This window comes from Gloeophyllum trabeum, assembly GCF_000344685.1.
Source record: "Gloeophyllum trabeum ATCC 11539 unplaced genomic scaffold GLOTRscaffold_00006, whole genome shotgun sequence".
NCBI lineage: Eukaryota > Fungi > Basidiomycota > Agaricomycetes > Gloeophyllales > Gloeophyllaceae > Gloeophyllum > Gloeophyllum trabeum.
In genome coordinates this window covers 316838-333301 of record NW_006920415.1, presented here as the reverse complement: position 1 = coordinate 333301, position 16464 = coordinate 316838, and the positions used below count along the sequence as shown (strand labels likewise).

Genomic DNA, 16464 nt, shown 5'->3' with positions numbered 1-16464 from the left:
GGAAGTGCGACGGAGGGAGTGCAATTAAGACTGCTTCTGCGTTCTGAAGCGTAGGAGAGGTGCCAACCCTGACAGTGGACACGCTTTCTTCAAGAACTCATGCTATAGAAAGCCTTAGTACATAGCTGAACGTTCAGTGCAAACCTCTCACCTCAAGAAGCTCCGCAGCGGTGGCTCTGCTCTTGACGTCGACACACAAGCAGACGCTCAGGAAGCTCTTGAGTTCTCGACTGAGCGCTTCGGGCTTCTTCAACGTCGGCGTGCCGTTGGTGGCGATCAGGTACAGGGCCTTCAAAGGCTCTTCGTCAAGGTATGGAGGTTCGTTCTCGATCATCTCGATAGCCATTATACCGAGTGACCAGATGTCCACCTTGGCGCCGTACTCCTTCTGCTTGACGACCTCAGGCGCCATCCAGTACGGAGTACCGACCATGGTAGCACGCTTCGATTTCTGATCGGTGAGCTTAGCACAGAAACCGAAATCCGCTGAAGGACAAAAGCGAGAGGTCATTAACACAACATAAGCACCGCAGTCTATTGTCACGCACTAATTTTAACACGGCCCTGGGCATCTAACAGGACGTTGTCAGACTTGATGTCTCGGTGAATAATATGCTGGCTGTGCAGGTGACCCAGGCCTTTACATGTCTGAGATGGCACAATGAGCGGGACGCATTTATCATAAGCGGACATACTCACCTCCAGGGAGATGCATGCAATCTGGTCCTCCTCCAAAGTATTGTTCTCGATGATGTCCGTCAGCGCGCCGCCCTCCATATACTCCATGACGACCCATAACTCGTTGTTCTTTACAAGATATGACTCCAAAAAGTTCACGATGTTCGGGTGCTGCGACTCCTTCATGACAAGAATCTCGTTCACAATCAGTTCTTTGCGTGGCTGGTGCGACAAGTCCATCTCTTTGATGGCGACCTTCTTCCCGGTAGCCAGCGTCTTGGCGACATAGACGTGGCCTGAAGCACTACGACACAGTCAGCTTTGCCTTGGGCAGACCGACGGAACATGATCAGACTTACCCCTGGCCAACCTTCTTGATCTTGCTGTACAGGGTCTTCGGATCGTCGTCGCTGACAACGCTCCTCAGCTTCTCCATAATCTGCACTTCCGTCATGGTGCTGATTCGCTTCTCCTTCTCCTTCGGCTTCTCCAGAGCAGCCGCGGCAGCAGCCACCCCAGCCTTGTCATCATCTGCGCCCGTCACGGTTACTGGCGGAGCAGCAGGCTTCTTCGCGGGTTGAAGGGGCTTGACGGGGGGAGGTCCAACAGTCGCGCCAGCAGCACCAGGGGCGGGATCCGTGGCAGGCTGAGACGTGGCAGGTGCAGACTTAGCAGGGACCATATTCGGCCTCGGGCCAGAAGGCAAGCCTTGCTTGGGTCTCTCTGATTCTTCGCTATCCTTCTTCTGCTGCTCGGTCTCTCTGTCCTGCTCCTGTCCGTTCTGATTGATCCTAGCCAACGAGTCCTTCCGCTGAGGCACCCGGTCCTGCTGAAGCCCGGGGGGCTGCCTCGCAGAGTCGGGCCCATGGGCTTTGACGCGTGCGCGGAGGTCCGCAGATGAGGGGGTATGATCGGGCACGGCAGGCTTACCGGATGGTGCGGGTGGCGCAGGGCGATTGGCTGTAAGCAAGGGTCGAGGAGGTGCTGGCCTGGAAGGTTGGAGTGATCCTGCACCTGGAGGGAGGCATCACCGTCAGTCGTGGAGATAATCATCCACGGAGCTGCCGCGTACCATTAAGCATCCCATTTTCATTCGTGAGACCGGCCGGAGCCGTCTCTTGTCGCTTCGCGGATGGCCGGGTATCGGGGATGGGCGAGCCAATCTTGCTAATTCCGGCAAGGCCTGTGCCTGCGTTGAATCGGGGGGTAGAGGTATCCGCGGAGTAGGGAGAGAGTGTTGATGAGGTATAAGTGGATCCGACGAGCGTTGACCCTGACGCCGACATGGACATGAGGCCCTGTTCTTCCATCTCGCGCTTTTTGTGGTCGGTATAGAATTCGAGGACGTCCAATACCGCCTGGGGATCTTTCTGGTAATCCTCCCGCGTGATGGCCGACTTTGTGAGCAGCTTGCTCCATTGCTCGGGCATACCCTACGGCAACACTATAGCGACACTCCGGATCAAGAAGACTCCATGCCACTCACAGTGAAGGCTCCCGAGGTGGGATCGAAACCGACGTGCACCTTGTGTACGAAGTTCGTAGGATTGCTCACTCCCATAAGCGGGCTGCGGGAGTAGATATCATCCTGCCACCCATAAAGCTCTTCGTCGCTCTTGAGAGCAAAGTAATACCGCTTCCCAGTCGTCTCCAGCAGCAGGCAGTACGGCTTCAAATCTATCCGCTCGATATTAGAGATGTCTCGGAGGTTGATGACACTTTGTTGAGGCATGGACTATACATAGTCAGTATTTCAGCGATAAGCACGAACAAGGTGCGAATCATGTGAAACAGCTATCTACTGAATATAGCGGTAGGAACGATACGAGCCTGACAGCTGAGGGGACAACATCACTCTCAGCAGACAGGCTTCCGGATCTGTTTCCGCTGGCCGATCTCAGGATGTCCGTGCCATTCCCAAAACACCTCAATCTGCGAGATTCTCTACGAAACGATCAGGTGTCTGGAGGGTGGCAACGGTATCGACCACGGCGATTCCGATCATTCAGTGTATACACATTACTTGCGAACTCACCTCGTTCTTATGGATTGACAGCGTCTGCTCCTTTAACACCAACCATTTCTCTCGCCAAAGCCAGCTTGCAAAGCCATCCTCCTTCACATTTACGTATCCGCTCCGGACGACCTGGCTCGACATGAAGGCTTCCGAGTTCCTGTTTGGGGATCCGCCAATACCGGTATACGACGCCGCGTACGATGAATTCGATGACGGTGAGTAAGCCACCGGAGATCCCGTAAAGCTAGTGTCTGTTCCACGCCGCTGCGGTGCCTGGGGCGCTGGTCGACTTGGGGTAAGCGACAAGGCCGATACTTGATTAAACGACATTGCAGGGACTAGACAGCGAAGCAAAGGTAATTACAGCAGATAGCCCTCAGACAGCCGGAGACGGCGACGGCGGAGACAGATTCAGTCCTTTCAGAAAAGCGGTGCGGCCGGACCTATTGCCTGCTGACAAAGACGTTACTGAGAGTGGTGCGAGTGTTGTTCGTCGTCGTCGAGCGTAATGAGCCAGGAAGGAGTGGAGGGTCGTGACTGTCGTCCTCGACGTTGAGCGCAACGACGACCGGATAACGAAAGGGAGATGTGAGCGCGGCGGCTAAACGCTTTGTTGGGCAGAGACACCGTTTCGGATCTATCCGATCAACCACAGCCCTCAAGAAAACATATCGTCAAGGTAACTTCCTTCGATGCTTTATGTCGTTTCATTATGGAAAGTATGTCGTAGTGAACATGTTGTCTTGCGGACTGAGGAGGTCAACGAATTCGAAGCTCTCATAGCTCAAACATACGGCGATTGCACGCAACAGGGCCTCACCAAGGCGAATCTCACCAAAGGCAGAATGGCTATAAAATCATGTCGACCGAAAATAGGGGATTACACGAAAGCATGTCAGAAAGGTGCGGACATTACAGTGCTTCTGAAATTTCCAGTGCAGCGACAGCAACAAAATTGGTGCTGTCTAACTTAAGTGCCGGATCAATCAGCAGGGCATGGTATGGGTGTTCATATCCTCGATTCTATAGAGGTAGGTTTGATGGTCAGTTTCTACGACAGAACGAAGCAGGCAGAAGGCGTATTTTCGTCTGATGAGGAGAAGATATCGCTATGGCTTCCCAGCCATGGATCGTCTACGGCCCAGGCCGTCGGTGAGCACGATGTCTCATGGGCAATCATCGCGGTGTCTGTGATGTCCAAGCAACATCAACATCCCTGGTAAACCGCTCGCGAAATCGTAAGAAATCGTACATACAATCACTCTCGTCTTGAGTGCGCATCTCAAGGATACGTGTCGTCCACGGTCATCTCCAGGTCCTTCTCCTTGGCGTCCACGCTATCACCCGCCGCGGGCCCGAACGTACCAAACACATCCTTTTCATCCACTTCTCCGACGCCAGGGGGCGGCCACACTGTATTGAGGACCATCCATGCTGAACCGCTGATGAAGAAGCTGAGGAGCCACGACATATAGTAGACATGCCTGTAGCACCATGTCAGCGCAAGACATGAAAGCGGCAGCAGGAATGGTGTAACATACGTCCATCCTGCGTTGACTTGCACTGATGCCGGCGTGACAGAAGCTGCGAAACCTGGCATACTTGGGAAGACGCCCTTAGGAGACGAATCAGTATTCACCTCGAGTGCCGTCTCAATGGACACTCACTAGGACCCACGCGATGGGTGCCCGCCAATTCAAGCCGTGCCAGAACCTATTGCGACAATCGCAAGTGACCCTTCCGAACTTGGGAGTGATAACTTACCAATAGTCACTTGACGGATTGGGCAAATACAGATGGGACAGTTTCAATCGGCGGCTCCGTAGGATATGATAATCCGTCTGAGACTTGTCAGGCCAGCACTTCGCCCGGACCTTGCAGTACTTACCACCATGATTCCGGTCAGGGGACCGAGGAACACCGCGTACGCCGATATAGCGGAGATGAATGAGTTCGCAGTCTACGCACATCGCAGTCAGGTAAGGAGTAAAGAGTCTATCCTAGCTGATCTTACGAACGTTTAAAATCCTCCACGGATTGATGCAAATTCCGATGATAGCAATGATGAATGATCCCCGACGTATGTTGAGGAACCTGTAAGCCGTTGACCAGACCTAAACAGGCGAAAGGTTTAAGTAGAGAGATGCGAACCTGGGCAACAGAGCTGCTAGGTCCATCCCGCCCACGACGCCACAAGCGACCACCTTAAATCGAGATTAGACCCATTCGAATTAGTCGCGTGCTACTCACGTTGACGCAGATCTGCGACAAGAAAAACGCAAAAGCCGCAAAGAACACAGCGGCTCGCGTGCCGTTCCCTCCATGCTCCTGTATGGCCTGTAATAAATCGTACAGTCTCCTGCCATCACATGGTTCTGTCATACTTCAATCCCCTTGAATGACAGATCGTGTCTCACCATAGCAAAGGTTCCTCAGGAAAGAGCCCTCGCGCACAGGAAGTCGTTATGAGGCCCAGTAGGTTCGAGCCGAACAAGCACACGGGGATGATGAAGATCTGGCCCCACATTTGATCGCCAGGGTTAACCGCGTACCGAGAAAAATCTTAGGCAATGGATAACTGTCTACATCACCATGTATATGGAAGACGACCGGACGCAGCTTACCGCTTTGGTACAAAATCTACATGCATCACTCTTGAAGTCAGCGTTCAGATCGAAGGTGACTGGATTGACACAACACTTACCCCGCCTGCCCACCCGCCAATCCCGCTGGTGATAATCCTCATCATCGCCCAACTAAGCTTTGAGCCTTCAAGCTTCGGCACGCCGTATATCTCTTGGGGCTCTGACCATAACGGGCCGGCATTTCCCTGCTTCGCCAATGCCCAGATGAATATTGCTAGGGCGGCTATCGTCACGATGACTGAGGAGACAATCGCGGGGATGCGGTAGCTGTCAGAGAACGTCGATAAATTGTGAAGGCTGGATTAGTGGGGACGTACTGTTCGGGTTTTACGAGGAAGATAGGTAGAGAGATAGTCCAAAATATGATGAAAGAGACTATTCGAATATTATTAGTGTATGAACCACGTGCCGGTAGTGGTGAGCGTACTGAATTCGTTAGTCTTCATGGCAGCCCCCGGTCCGAACGTGTTCTTCATGTGGTAGAAGCTCGCTACAAAGCGAAGAGCGATCAGTGGGGCGCATCATGAGGGGCGCAGAGCATCGACGTACGCCATATCGTACCGATCATGATTTTGACCATCTGGCCGCCGTACCAGCCTTCGACGCCGTACCAACAGCATGAAAGGATAATGCGGTTGAGTAGTGCGAACCATGATCCTCGTCTACAGTCCCCCGCAGTTAGCTGTCACTCCACAACAGCTTATGTTAGGTGCTTACAAGCCCCATGCTGAGCGGTTGATGACAGCCTGTAGTCCATGAATACGAGGCGACATAGTATCATCGGGGAGAAGCACTGACAAAGGGTACGTGCCATTTTCCGCCTCCGTGGCCGTTGATCACCAACGCGAGCGTTATTCTATCATGGAACAATTCTTCGGGTTAGGCGGCTCACTTGCAGGACGTACCACTTACATCAGAGTACTTATAAGGTTCACTGCGAGATCCTCGGGGGTCAGCAGTTATTGGACTTCTACATAGATTGGTGCATACCTGCGATGGCTTGTCCGACAGTAAGACCAATAGCCACTGTGATTGTCCAGTAACCCGATCATCATTGTATGAATCAGAGGTATGTATCGCAAGAACATCATACGTACGTCCGGCTGAGGCGCCCGACCACTCGGCAATGTTGATCGCTTCAAGGATCAGTACCATACGTATTTCGACATATTCGAGGACATACTTACCCGTGGATAGCCAGAAGAAAGCAAACACTTTCTTCGACCACGTCCGACGCGCCGGCGGCAGAGGCAGTATGTCTGCGTTCTGGTACGGAGACGCGTCCGAGGAGACCTAGGGAATTGATCCGGCGGTACCAGATCATCTTAGATGTTGGCCACCCGACACTGATCCTCAGAGAGAAAAAAAATATAAGTACCTCGATTGCTCGGATGATTGCGCTCAGCATCCTGGGCCTGACTCGTACCAATGTAACACGCTCAGGTTCGGAGGGGTCAGGAGGATCGCCCACCGTACAAACCCACAAACTGTCCCGACGTATAGATTATTTTCCGGATGATTTGATCCAAGTGGGAAAAGTGTGGGAACGGAGCTTCACGATCATCCGTAGTGACCAAGCCTTACAGATGTTCCCACGTTGGACAGTCTCTTTCGTTCCAATGCGTCCAACGTTGGCCGTTCTGTCTGGGCGTTCAGCGTGGAAAGGTATGTCTACCACGCCTTTTTGCTAATCATTGATAAGTGTTTCTGACCTGCTCTCCAGGACCGTACTTTGTCGCCTTCCCGAACCTCCGGGAGGCGTTGCAGAACAATGTGCCCATAAAGACACAAGCAAGGTCATGCACCATCCTCCCAAACTTTGTTGGGTGCGTTTGTCGTACACTCTTCTGTCTTAGTCCTCAGACTTAGCGTTCGTCTCTCGGTGAACGCAGGCTTAGGTTCATGGTATACAACGGCAAAGACTACCTCCCGGTTCAGGTCACCCAGGACATGGTAGGACACAAGCTGGGGGAGTTCTCCCATACGAAGAAGAAGTTCACCTACAAGTGTGTAATCAATGTCCTTGCGTACAAACTGATATTCATGGCCTTCGCTCTCCAGGATGTCGAAGAACAAGTAGTTCTGTACCTTGGGTGTCGCATACCGACCCTGTGCTTCCACGGAATTGTCATGCTGTGTTTCTCGAGAGCGATACACATTCCGCTTTTCACAGACGAAATACAGTTCACCCCCAATGGTGTGGGACTCATGCTCACCGGGGCGCGCTCCAGCGTTAATTGGAGGCGTCTCCGTGGGTCGGTTGTAGACACTTCGCCGAGTCATTTAAATTCCTGTATATACGAGCCTGTCAGTATATTCATGCATACTCGTTGTTTGTGCACATTCCCCACGGAGGGTTATCGGGAATAGCCGACAAGGATTTGCACTCTGAAATGACTGACAAGGTCTTTGTCGAATCTTTATCCCTCTCAGCGAACATAGGCCCGGACTGGTGGGGGCGACCTCGCGAGCAACCCGTTCTCATCAGCGTCTATCTGACCCTCCAACCCTCGTCTTTGGACCGTACAGCCGAAACGGACGATGTAAGCGATACGGTGAACTACGGAACACTCAGCAAGACGGTGACACAGCGTGTGGAGGAAGAGTTCAAGGATCAGCTCCGCAGTCATGGATTGCATGGCGTGGCAGCTGCTGTGACACACACAGCGACTGCGCTCGCGGGTGGCAAGGCATTGGAAGTGAAGGTCCGGGTCGAAGCTCCCAAAGCTATCCTGTTAGCAGACGGACTCGCCTTGGAGACTGTGTGGGAGGTCGATGCCGAGAGCGGTCAGTCAGACTTAGGATCGCTGAAGAAGAGGAAAGTTCTCGTCAAGGACCTGATCTTGGCTGTTATCATCGGAGTGAATCCGCCGGAACGGGAAGCTAAACAGAGGGTCATCCTCAATCTGGAGTTTGAAGAAGCCCTGGGCACAGGCGCTTTCGGGGACTACCCCAGTGTAATAACGGATATAACTCAGGTACGTCGAAGTCAGAATTCGTAGACTGAATTTTCACTCGCTCGTGGCTATTGCCAGGCCTTGGAAGCCTCGTCCTATCTCACACTGGAGAAGTTCGCGATGCAAGCAGTCCGGATTGGTTGTTTATCATCCGAGCATGTCCACTCGGTAACGGCCAGAGCGCAGAAACCGAGTGCCATCTCCTTCGCCCACTCGTCCGGCGTGGAAATCACTCGACCCAGGGCACATTTCCTTCGTTAGGACGTACATTGCGGCCGGGCGTGTATTCCTGGTAGTAAAACCGATGTGCCGACTGACCGCCCAGTATCGTATGAGGTAGGCGAGCGCGGTAAACAAGATCAGGTACGTCTCGTATAGAGGGACCGTGCAGAGCAGACGCTAAACCGTAAGGACTATTCAGTTTTCTGGCGGGTTCGATGATGCCATGAACATTGTTACAAGAGAGGTTCATGAAGATGTACAGTATACGTATAACCCATCGACCTTTTTCCACCGCGTGCCAAGAGCCTATTCTGCGCGTTCATCGCACGATGACTATGTACTTATCACCAAACATACCTATTGACGTCGTCCACGAGGCCCGGGCTCGGAGCCCTCTGGAGTACCTTCCTAGTGTCTTTTGTGGCTCATTATGACACCGTCTCCAGCCCTCCACCGGTTTACGGGCCACTGATGGCAAGATGAACAGCTACCCTGAATCCCGAGGTAACGGTGATATGTAAGTCAGTAATTCCTACGCGGTTCACGTGGATCTCCTCGGGCATGGTATAAGAACAGATAAGAACGCCTGGCCTTTTAGCAGCCCAACGTCGAACGCGTCACGTTTCGCTGTTCGTCTACAAGAGTAGGTATCAGTAAGCGCGAATCGCTGCTCTTTTGTTTGCTACGTAGTTCATTCCGTTTATTCACAATTCAGACTAGCTACCGGCTATGAATCAGATCTCGTCGATCTTGTCCAGAGCAGTCTGCTCTGTGCAAGATCTACCAAGAGGGAATATACTGTGGATAACCGCCATTATCGCACTTGGCTTCGCTATCGTGCATGGTCTAAGGCAGTCTCCGAAACTTCCTCCCCCACCCGATCCTCCTACGAAGCTATTGTCAGGCAATGTTCACCAGATTCCGCAAACAGATCCATGGAAGACCTACGCTGAATGGTCAAAGTTGTATAGTAAGCACTGAATACTTCGATTTGCTGCGAACTGACACATACAACTCATGTCCTGCAATAGAAAGCCCTCTGGCGTCATTTCGAGTCTACAATCGTCGGACCATTGTGTTGAACACCTATAAAGCTGCGGCGGATCTTATGGATGCGCGGTCTAGCATCTACTCCCACAGGCCTTTCTCGTGGTTCTCCGACGAATTGGTAGAACGGAAAAACAGCATTTTCCGGATGTCTAGCCAAAATCCCCGTTTCAAAACGTACCGTCGCATATTGAACAGCGGTCTCAATCCACGGGCTGTTCGAGCCGACAGAGAACTGCAGGAGCGTGAAGTCCGCGTGCTCCTTCGAGGACTGGCGAAGTCGCCACAAGACTTCCACGCTCAGCTCCGGAGGTAACCTAATCCCGCTGCGTGTCCATGGACATCGCTGATTCGCGCACTTGTAGAAATGCTGGAGCAGTAGTGCTCAACCTTGCGTACGGCTGGCAGGTCGAAGAGAACGATGATTATCTCGTGTCTCTTGCGGAGGATGCCTTCGAGATCTCAGGCAGGATCCAGAAACCAGGGAGGTGGCTTGTTGATGTCATACCCATTTGTAAGACTGTTTCCTCAGCCCTATGTTACGCTACTGAATTGTGTTGCACAGTACGTTTCATCCCATCGTGGTTCCCGGGAGCAGGTTTTCAGCGTGAGGCGGCGGAGGCTCGGAAACAGCTCAGTAAAATTGACTCTGTCCACCATACGTGGGCTAAAAAGCAAATCGTACGTATGTCCTGTCTGGCACGGCTACTGCGGGACAGAAAGCTGACTCAGAACCAACAAGCAGGCGATTACACTCCATCATTCACGTCACAGCACCTAAAGCCGGAAGATGGTCGTCTGCCCACCGCGGAAGAGGAAGACATACTCAAGTGGTGCACTGCAGCCTTCTACGCTGGAGGCGCGGATACGGTGGGTGCAAACCTGTACACATCTTCTCCTTCAATGCAGTAACTATCTTCCTCACCCTGTGCAGACGGTAGCTGTAATGACCACTTTCATCCTTCGCATCACCCTTCACCGTGATATACAAAAGAGAGCACAGAATGAAATCGATGACGTGGTAGGCAGAGATAGATTTGCTGTTCCCGAGGACGAAAAACGGCTTCCGCACGTTGCAGCACTAATCCAGGAAGTCCTCCGTATTGCGCCCGTCGCACCATTTGGTACGCTACATGCTTTTGGGTGGGTCCTGACGCCTCCTAGCTAACATGCTGGAAAGGGCTTCCACACCGTGTCACGCAAGACGACGAGTATCTCGGATACCGTATCGCGAAAGGGGCAACCGTAATTGCCAACATATGGTAAGCACCCTTTGAATACGGATTCATAGAGACTCACTGTCCTGGGAAGAGCGATAATGCACGACCCCGAGCTATATCCAGATCCGATGATCTTTAATCCAGAACGCTTTATGGAGCCGCTAAATCAAATGAATCCGCGCAAAGTAGCTTTTGGTTCCGGAAGGAGGGTCTGTCCTGGTGCGTTTATTGGCATAATACTTCCATCGCCGAGCCTAATATTTGGAAGGCGCTCACTTCGCAGAAACCGCTTTGTTTCTCAATGTTAGCAGTATTCTCTCGGCCTTTACGATTCTCAAGCCATTGAACGAGAAAGGACAAGAAGTAGACCCGATCATCGAGTACACAAGTGGAGTCACGAGGTGAGCGAGCGGCTTATGCTGTTATGGTCTGTTCGCAATTGACGCTGCGATAGCCATGCTAAACCGTTCAATTGTCGCATTGTTCCTCGTGACTTGCCGTTATTGTCACATATCTTGGAGTTCTGATTGTTATTCCTTCTCTCAATGCCTCATGAAGACCCTCGAAGATAACGCCTACCAGTCATACAACCACCCATGGCTCCGTTAAGTACTGATCGCTCATTATATTATAGAGCTTCGTACGTATCGCTTTCCGTATGCCCTGATCACTTATCCCGCCTTCAATATTTGTCAGCCTGAACCCGTGGTCGATTTTCAACTGGGCAACAATAACTCACTCAGTTCACTTGTCCGGAGTTCGCTGATTGGTCATTTTCCTTACTTGCAACCAGTATTTACTTGAAGCATGACGACCGTTGATATACTGGAATCAGGCTCAGGGATGTCCTTCCTCAATCTAAGCCCTGTTGTTAATAATCCCTTCCCCGGCTGCTCCGGGAGCCTCAATTCATCAAGGGCAGATCCTACGCATCACGGACTGCTGCAGTGTGCCGCCTACATGCCCGACCCAACCGAGATCTCCTTATAGGAAGTCGCCACCCCGGTAAGGTCTTCTAGGAGTTTCACGTGGGTACTCTTGCCTTAAAACGCTCGGCGGTTACACATGTTGGGAAGTCTAACTGCTCACATTTGGTTATCGCCTCCAGAAATCTCGCGTCATAGTCGCGCGTTACAGACGAGTTCCGATAAGCCCAACTCGTTAGCATTTTGCCTCCCTGCGCAGAAATTCGTTTTATCTGCCTTTCTCTATCCCTGTCAGCACCCCGTCATGGTCCATATCACGTCAGTACTGTGCAGATTTGTGGACTTGACTCGAAATGTAGCGGCAGAGAACATACTATGGATCATCCTCGCGGCTTCTGTTGGAACCATTTACTTCCTTCGGTTCTCTCCCAAACTTCCTCTCCCGCCCAGTCCTCCTACGAATGTATTATCAGGCAATGTTCGCCAATTGCCGCAGACAGAGCCATGGAAAGCCTTCGGGGAATGGTCGAAGTTGTATGGTAGGCGCAAAGCTCCCGGGTCTCCCGTAATCTAAAACGCACCTTTCCTTCTTACCACAGGGAGCCCTCTGGTGTCATTTCGGGTCTATAATCGCCGCACTGTTGTGCTCAATACTTACAAAGCTGCCGCGGATCTTCTGGATGTGCGGTCGAGCATCTACTCTGACAGACCTTTTACATGGTTCTATGGCGAACTGGTTGGACGGAAGATGAACGTTTTCCAGATGTCCAGCCAGAACCCCCGTTTTAAAGTGTACCGCCGTACACTGAACAGCGGTCTTAATCCACGGGCCGTCCAAGGATACAGAGATTTGCAGGTGCAGGAGGTCCATGTGCTTCTTCGAGGTTTAGCTACGTCACCTGAAGACTTCCTGGCTCATCTCCGCAGGTATTGTAACTTTGCTATATATTCTCAAGGCTTTGCTAATCCATGAGCAAAGAAATGCTGGAGCAGTAGTTCTGAAGCTGGCATACGGCTGGAACGTCGAGGGGAATGACGATTATTTTGTCTCTCTCATGGAGGAGGCCTTTCAAATATCAGCTCAAATTGTGAAGCCCGGCGGATGGCTTGTTGACGCCATACCCATATGTTTGAGTGTCTGTCAGGGCTGTCCGTCACAGTGCTGATAAGTTCTGCATAGTGCGATTCGTTCCATCTTGGTTCCCAGGAGCACGTTTCAAGCGTCAGGCCGCGGAGGCTCGGGAACACTTCAGCAAAATCGACACCGTGCCTCACATGTGGGCCAAGAACCAAATTGTACGTGTGTATCGCTCAACGTGGCATAGGTCTGACAGTGGCTTAGGAATCGGGCCACTACACAGAATCGTTCACTTCACAGCATCTCAAAAGGGAGGACGGCCGTCCGCTCACTTCCGACGAAGACGACATTGTCAAGTGGTGCACTGCAGCCTTATACGCGGGAGGGGCGGACACAGTAGGCTTAGATCTGCTTCATACTATTGCTCCAGATTTTTCAAGACAGTTTGCCATCCTTTTCAGACGGTCGCTGCGATGACAACTTTCATACTCCGCATGGCCCTTCATCCCCACGTGCAGCAAAGAGCGCAAAAGGAAGTTGACGACATCATTGGCAAAGATCGGCTTCCCGAGCCTGCGGACGAGAAGAGGCTTCCGTATGTTACAGCACTCATTAAAGAAATACTCCGTATTTCCCCTGTCGCACCCCTTGGTAAGGTTCGAAACATTAAGTTGCGCCGCCTTTGAGTCGACGTGATGTGCAGGGCTTACGCATCGTGTGACCCAAGATGACGAGTACCTCGGATATTGTATACCCAAGGGAGCCTCTATCGTCCCGAACATATGGTGAGCTCCCTTGGAGCGAGTCCTGCTTTGACTCACCGTTGTGGGAAGGGCAATCATGCACAATCCTGAGCTATATCCGGATCCAATGGTGTTTAGCCCCGACCGCTTCATGGAACCGCTAAATCAAATGGATCCTCGCAAGGTTGCCTTTGGTTTCGGGAGAAGAGTCTGTCCCGGTGCGTTTATTAACACAGTTTCTGTCGATGGATCTAAGCCCTCCCAGGCGCCTACTTCGCGGAGACCGCTATGTTCCTCAACATTTGTAGCATTCTGTCAGTATTCACGATACTTAAGCCATTAAATGAGAACGGGAAAGAAGTAGACCCACTGGTTGAGTACACCACCGGGATCACTAGGTGAGCTCATGGAGCTGATAACGTCTGTTGGTAACTGATGTCAGCATTAGCCATGCAAAACCTTTCCATTGCCGGATCGTTCCTCGCGCCGCCTCGCCATTATTGTCGCATGTGATAAACTCGTGACTACCTTTCCTTCTGATGATGTCGCCTGGTGGACAGTAAGGAAGCCTGACTGTAGTCGACCAATATATGCATGTCGCGTACGGGGCCACTCTAGTACTGGCAGTACATCCTAACCTCTAACCCCATTTCCATTCCGGATGGTTGCCACTCGACAACTTTGCCGAATAGCCATCAGCGTGCGATTTCTAAGCTCGATGTGTTATCCGTAGCCTTATCCCTTTCAACTGTCATACTACTTATGAGTGAGCCTGTCGCTGTTAGCGATCGTGATTGGCCATGAATTATTCCAGCCGAACATAGGGCAGCGGACCGATGCGATCTATCACCTGCGAAGTGCTGTGTCTTTGGGAACCGATGCGGTCAGACGCGGTTTGAATGGACGACATGGGATTTGCGTTGGATTCCTACAAGCTGATGCATTATTAGGTCGGAGCCTTGGACTGCACCGATGGGCAGCGTTTTCCGGGCGTCTACTCCAGATGCAGACCAGAAATAAAACGATTCCTGAGTCTCTAATGCGCCGCACTCTTTCACCCCACTGGCACGACCTCGGCCTCTCCTAGCAGGTGCGCAGCCCAGCATCCGGAGCTACTCAGGCTGTGTAGCTGGAATACCAAACGCCAGACTACGGTCTACTTCTTCCAGCTGGTTGTCTAATCGGAGGGCGACCAGATAGGCGACGTTCCAGGGCCCGGGTATACGGTGATACTGATACGGAATAAAAGGTGGGGGTCGTCGTGAGGATAACACCCACCGGGAAGAGGAGCGCATGCGGATCGATGAAGTCAACTTATGCTTTGCGCCCAAGGCGGACAGTATGTGTTCCCCCATGTGGGAGTGGGGAATATAATTGCGAGCGTGTTGCGAGTTCTATATTATCTTGACAGCTCAGTTATAGTTGAGGGAACCTCATAAATGACGGTGCCTCACGAAAATAGGGCGGGCTGCAGACAGAAATGAGAATATGACATGGAACTGGCGTATTATGAGTCGAGGCATGTGTTACTTCTGCATTACCTACAGACGCCCAGATGAGCCATACATGATAGCACCTGGAGGCTAGAGAGCGGATTTCAATGCGAGTCAAAGGCCTGGAAAGTGGAGTTACCTTTATATCATCAGAAGACGTACGGTATGATCCTATACGGCACCTGCTTGGCCCACTGGTCCCACTGTTCACCAAACTGCTGTTTCAACGCCCTGTCCTCATGCCGAGCCCTCCTTGCAAAGAAAATAACCAACAAGGCTGCGTGTATCGCTGATCCTCCGATGATAGCCTTCCCCATTCCGGTCTCTAGTAACCCTGATTCGCGCAACAGCGACCCCCGTCCGAACAAGCAAGCGTGGATACCCGTGCATGCTACGATGCTCCCGAGATAACTTGGGTGGCGCACAACGGAGTAGGGACCACTCGTGACTAGCTGATGCTCTTTCCGGATCGACAGTTCGAACGTGAAGAATCTCCCGAGGGTTCGGTAGCATAGGTGGCGCCAGTAGGCACCGACAGTGGTTATGAGTGTTCCAATCAGCAAGCTCGGAGTCACTTGTAGGGAAACTGCAGAATTTCCGGCGGGAAGCAAGGTAGAGATGATGCGGTCGGTCAACGGTGGGTACGGGAAGTTATGTGCAACTATCACAGCCGCTTCGCATAAACTGCCTGCCCAAATCAAATACTTCAGGTGCATGAAGGTGGTGAGCAGAGCAAGGAGCAAGAGAAAGATTGAGCATGCCTTGATTGCCGCTGGCCATGCCAATACCAGACGTCCTAGTGTAGTTTCCGCGGTACGATAAGCACGGCGCTCTTCGTCAGAGACAGGGGGATTGGGGGGCGTAAGCGCATATCCCATGCCATAGGCGGCGACCAGCGTTAACGGGGCTCTTACTAGAGACATCCCGGCGGAAGAATACTTGGACTTCTGAACGAGGCTATCAGTTATATATGCGTATGTGTCTGACTTTCCGTCCGAGGCTGCTGATCTTTGCAGAATGCGCGGCTTTGGCGCCCCGTCAGGCACGATGCAGGGTCTGCTGAAGCCTTACGTGAGACCATCCCGGACGCCGAAGTGCGAGTCTCCTTTCGAAGCAGCATTTCCTCCAGCACTTGACACCGAAAGGCAGGGCTGAGACAAAAATAGCGCGATATGAGAGACTTATTCCATCTGGGACCGTGGATCCAGCGTACGAGTTCGCATGAAGACCGCGGCAGCAACAATTCGTAACAAGTGTGGCCCGGCTGATGACAGTCTCTGAGTTGTGGCTGAATGAGACTGAGAATAGATCTACCCAGAGCGGAACGACTGGCATCCACACGCCAAGGCACCAGATGTCTCCGCTTGTGGAATGTGTCCTCACAAGCGCAGGGGTGCTGTACCCGGAAGCAAGGCATGTAACGTGATCGATACTGGTG

General features: G+C 52.1%; 7 protein-coding genes across 7 annotated transcripts; 4 read left to right on the top strand and 3 right to left on the bottom strand.

Annotated features, from left to right (window-relative positions):
• Positions 1–24: 24 nt before the first annotated feature.
• GLOTRDRAFT_105616 (uncharacterized protein) lies at positions 25–3025 on the bottom strand (the record flags this gene model as incomplete). The annotated part of the gene is made up of 8 exons (XM_007867865.1): positions 25–102; positions 152–486; positions 549–648; positions 700–982; positions 1038–1692; positions 1751–2111; positions 2165–2413; positions 2714–3025. 8 exons carry the CDS (start codon positions 3023–3025, stop codon positions 25–27), a joined length of 2373 nt encoding a protein of 790 aa, XP_007866056.1.
• Positions 3026–3671: 646 nt separating this feature from the next.
• GLOTRDRAFT_138462 (uncharacterized protein) lies at positions 3672–6748 on the bottom strand (the record flags this gene model as incomplete). The annotated part of the gene is made up of 22 exons (XM_007867468.1): positions 3672–3883; positions 3952–4179; positions 4237–4310; positions 4363–4408; positions 4460–4536; positions 4584–4655; positions 4714–4789; positions 4847–4899; positions 4946–5054; positions 5113–5257; positions 5320–5335; positions 5400–5607; positions 5658–5715; positions 5768–5830; positions 5890–6002; positions 6058–6086; positions 6139–6196; positions 6253–6274; positions 6331–6366; positions 6438–6476; positions 6528–6633; positions 6719–6748. 21 exons carry the CDS (start codon positions 6746–6748, stop codon positions 3978–3980), a joined length of 1632 nt encoding a protein of 543 aa, XP_007865659.1. The 3' UTR covers positions 3672–3883; positions 3952–3977.
• Positions 6749–6939: 191 nt separating this feature from the next.
• Positions 6940–7708, top strand: GLOTRDRAFT_110948 (ribosomal protein S19/S15). The gene is made up of 4 exons (XM_007867467.1): positions 6940–7005; positions 7064–7166; positions 7233–7346; positions 7402–7708. The coding sequence occupies exons 1-4, from the start codon at positions 6960–6962 to the stop codon at positions 7418–7420; spliced, it is 282 nt and encodes a 93-aa protein (XP_007865658.1). The 5' UTR covers positions 6940–6959; the 3' UTR covers positions 7421–7708.
• A 4-nt stretch (positions 7709–7712) lies between these two features.
• Positions 7713–8927, top strand: GLOTRDRAFT_60311 (tetrahydrobiopterin biosynthesis enzymes-like protein). Its single transcript, XM_007867466.1, has 3 exons — positions 7713–8318; positions 8376–8660; positions 8719–8927. The coding sequence occupies exons 1-2, from the start codon at positions 7734–7736 to the stop codon at positions 8556–8558; spliced, it is 768 nt and encodes a 255-aa protein (XP_007865657.1). The 5' UTR covers positions 7713–7733; the 3' UTR covers positions 8559–8660; positions 8719–8927.
• Positions 8928–9714: 787 nt separating this feature from the next.
• Positions 9715–11313, top strand: GLOTRDRAFT_128803 (cytochrome P450; the record flags this gene model as incomplete). The annotated part of the gene is made up of 8 exons (XM_007867465.1): positions 9715–9878; positions 9932–10080; positions 10132–10251; positions 10312–10436; positions 10501–10690; positions 10747–10828; positions 11098–11187; positions 11241–11313. The coding sequence occupies 8 exons, from the start codon at positions 9715–9717 to the stop codon at positions 11311–11313; spliced, it is 993 nt and encodes a 330-aa protein (XP_007865656.1).
• Positions 11314–12016: 703 nt separating this feature from the next.
• On the top strand, positions 12017–14057 carry GLOTRDRAFT_128802 (cytochrome P450; the record flags this gene model as incomplete). The annotated part of the gene is made up of 10 exons (XM_007867464.1): positions 12017–12251; positions 12312–12639; positions 12692–12840; positions 12893–13008; positions 13055–13186; positions 13252–13441; positions 13494–13575; positions 13624–13751; positions 13799–13931; positions 13982–14057. 10 exons carry the CDS (start codon positions 12017–12019, stop codon positions 14055–14057), a joined length of 1569 nt encoding a protein of 522 aa, XP_007865655.1.
• A 1118-nt stretch (positions 14058–15175) lies between these two features.
• Positions 15176–15949, bottom strand: GLOTRDRAFT_105611 (uncharacterized protein; the record flags this gene model as incomplete). Its single annotated transcript, XM_007867463.1, has 2 exons — positions 15176–15730; positions 15788–15949. The coding sequence occupies 2 exons, from the start codon at positions 15947–15949 to the stop codon at positions 15176–15178; spliced, it is 717 nt and encodes a 238-aa protein (XP_007865654.1).
• Positions 15950–16464: the final 515 nt, after the last annotated feature.

Bases quoted from the DNA above. Each gene is read 5' to 3' on its own strand.
- GLOTRDRAFT_110948 (XM_007867467.1), top strand. From the start codon at position 6,960: ATGCGTCCAACGTTGGCCGTTCTGTCTGGGCGTTCAGCGTGGAAAG. The intron at 7,006-7,063 runs GTATGTCTACCA...CCTGCTCTCCAG, and splicing joins TGGGCGTTCAGCGTGGAAAG to GACCGTACTTTGTCGCCTTC. The intron at 7,167-7,232 runs GTGCGTTTGTCG...CGGTGAACGCAG, and splicing joins ATCCTCCCAAACTTTGTTGG to GCTTAGGTTCATGGTATACA.
- GLOTRDRAFT_60311 (XM_007867466.1), top strand. From the start codon at position 7,734: ATGACTGACAAGGTCTTTGTCGAATCTTTATCCCTCTCAGCGAACATA. The intron at 8,319-8,375 runs GTACGTCGAAGT...GGCTATTGCCAG, and splicing joins TAATAACGGATATAACTCAG to GCCTTGGAAGCCTCGTCCTA.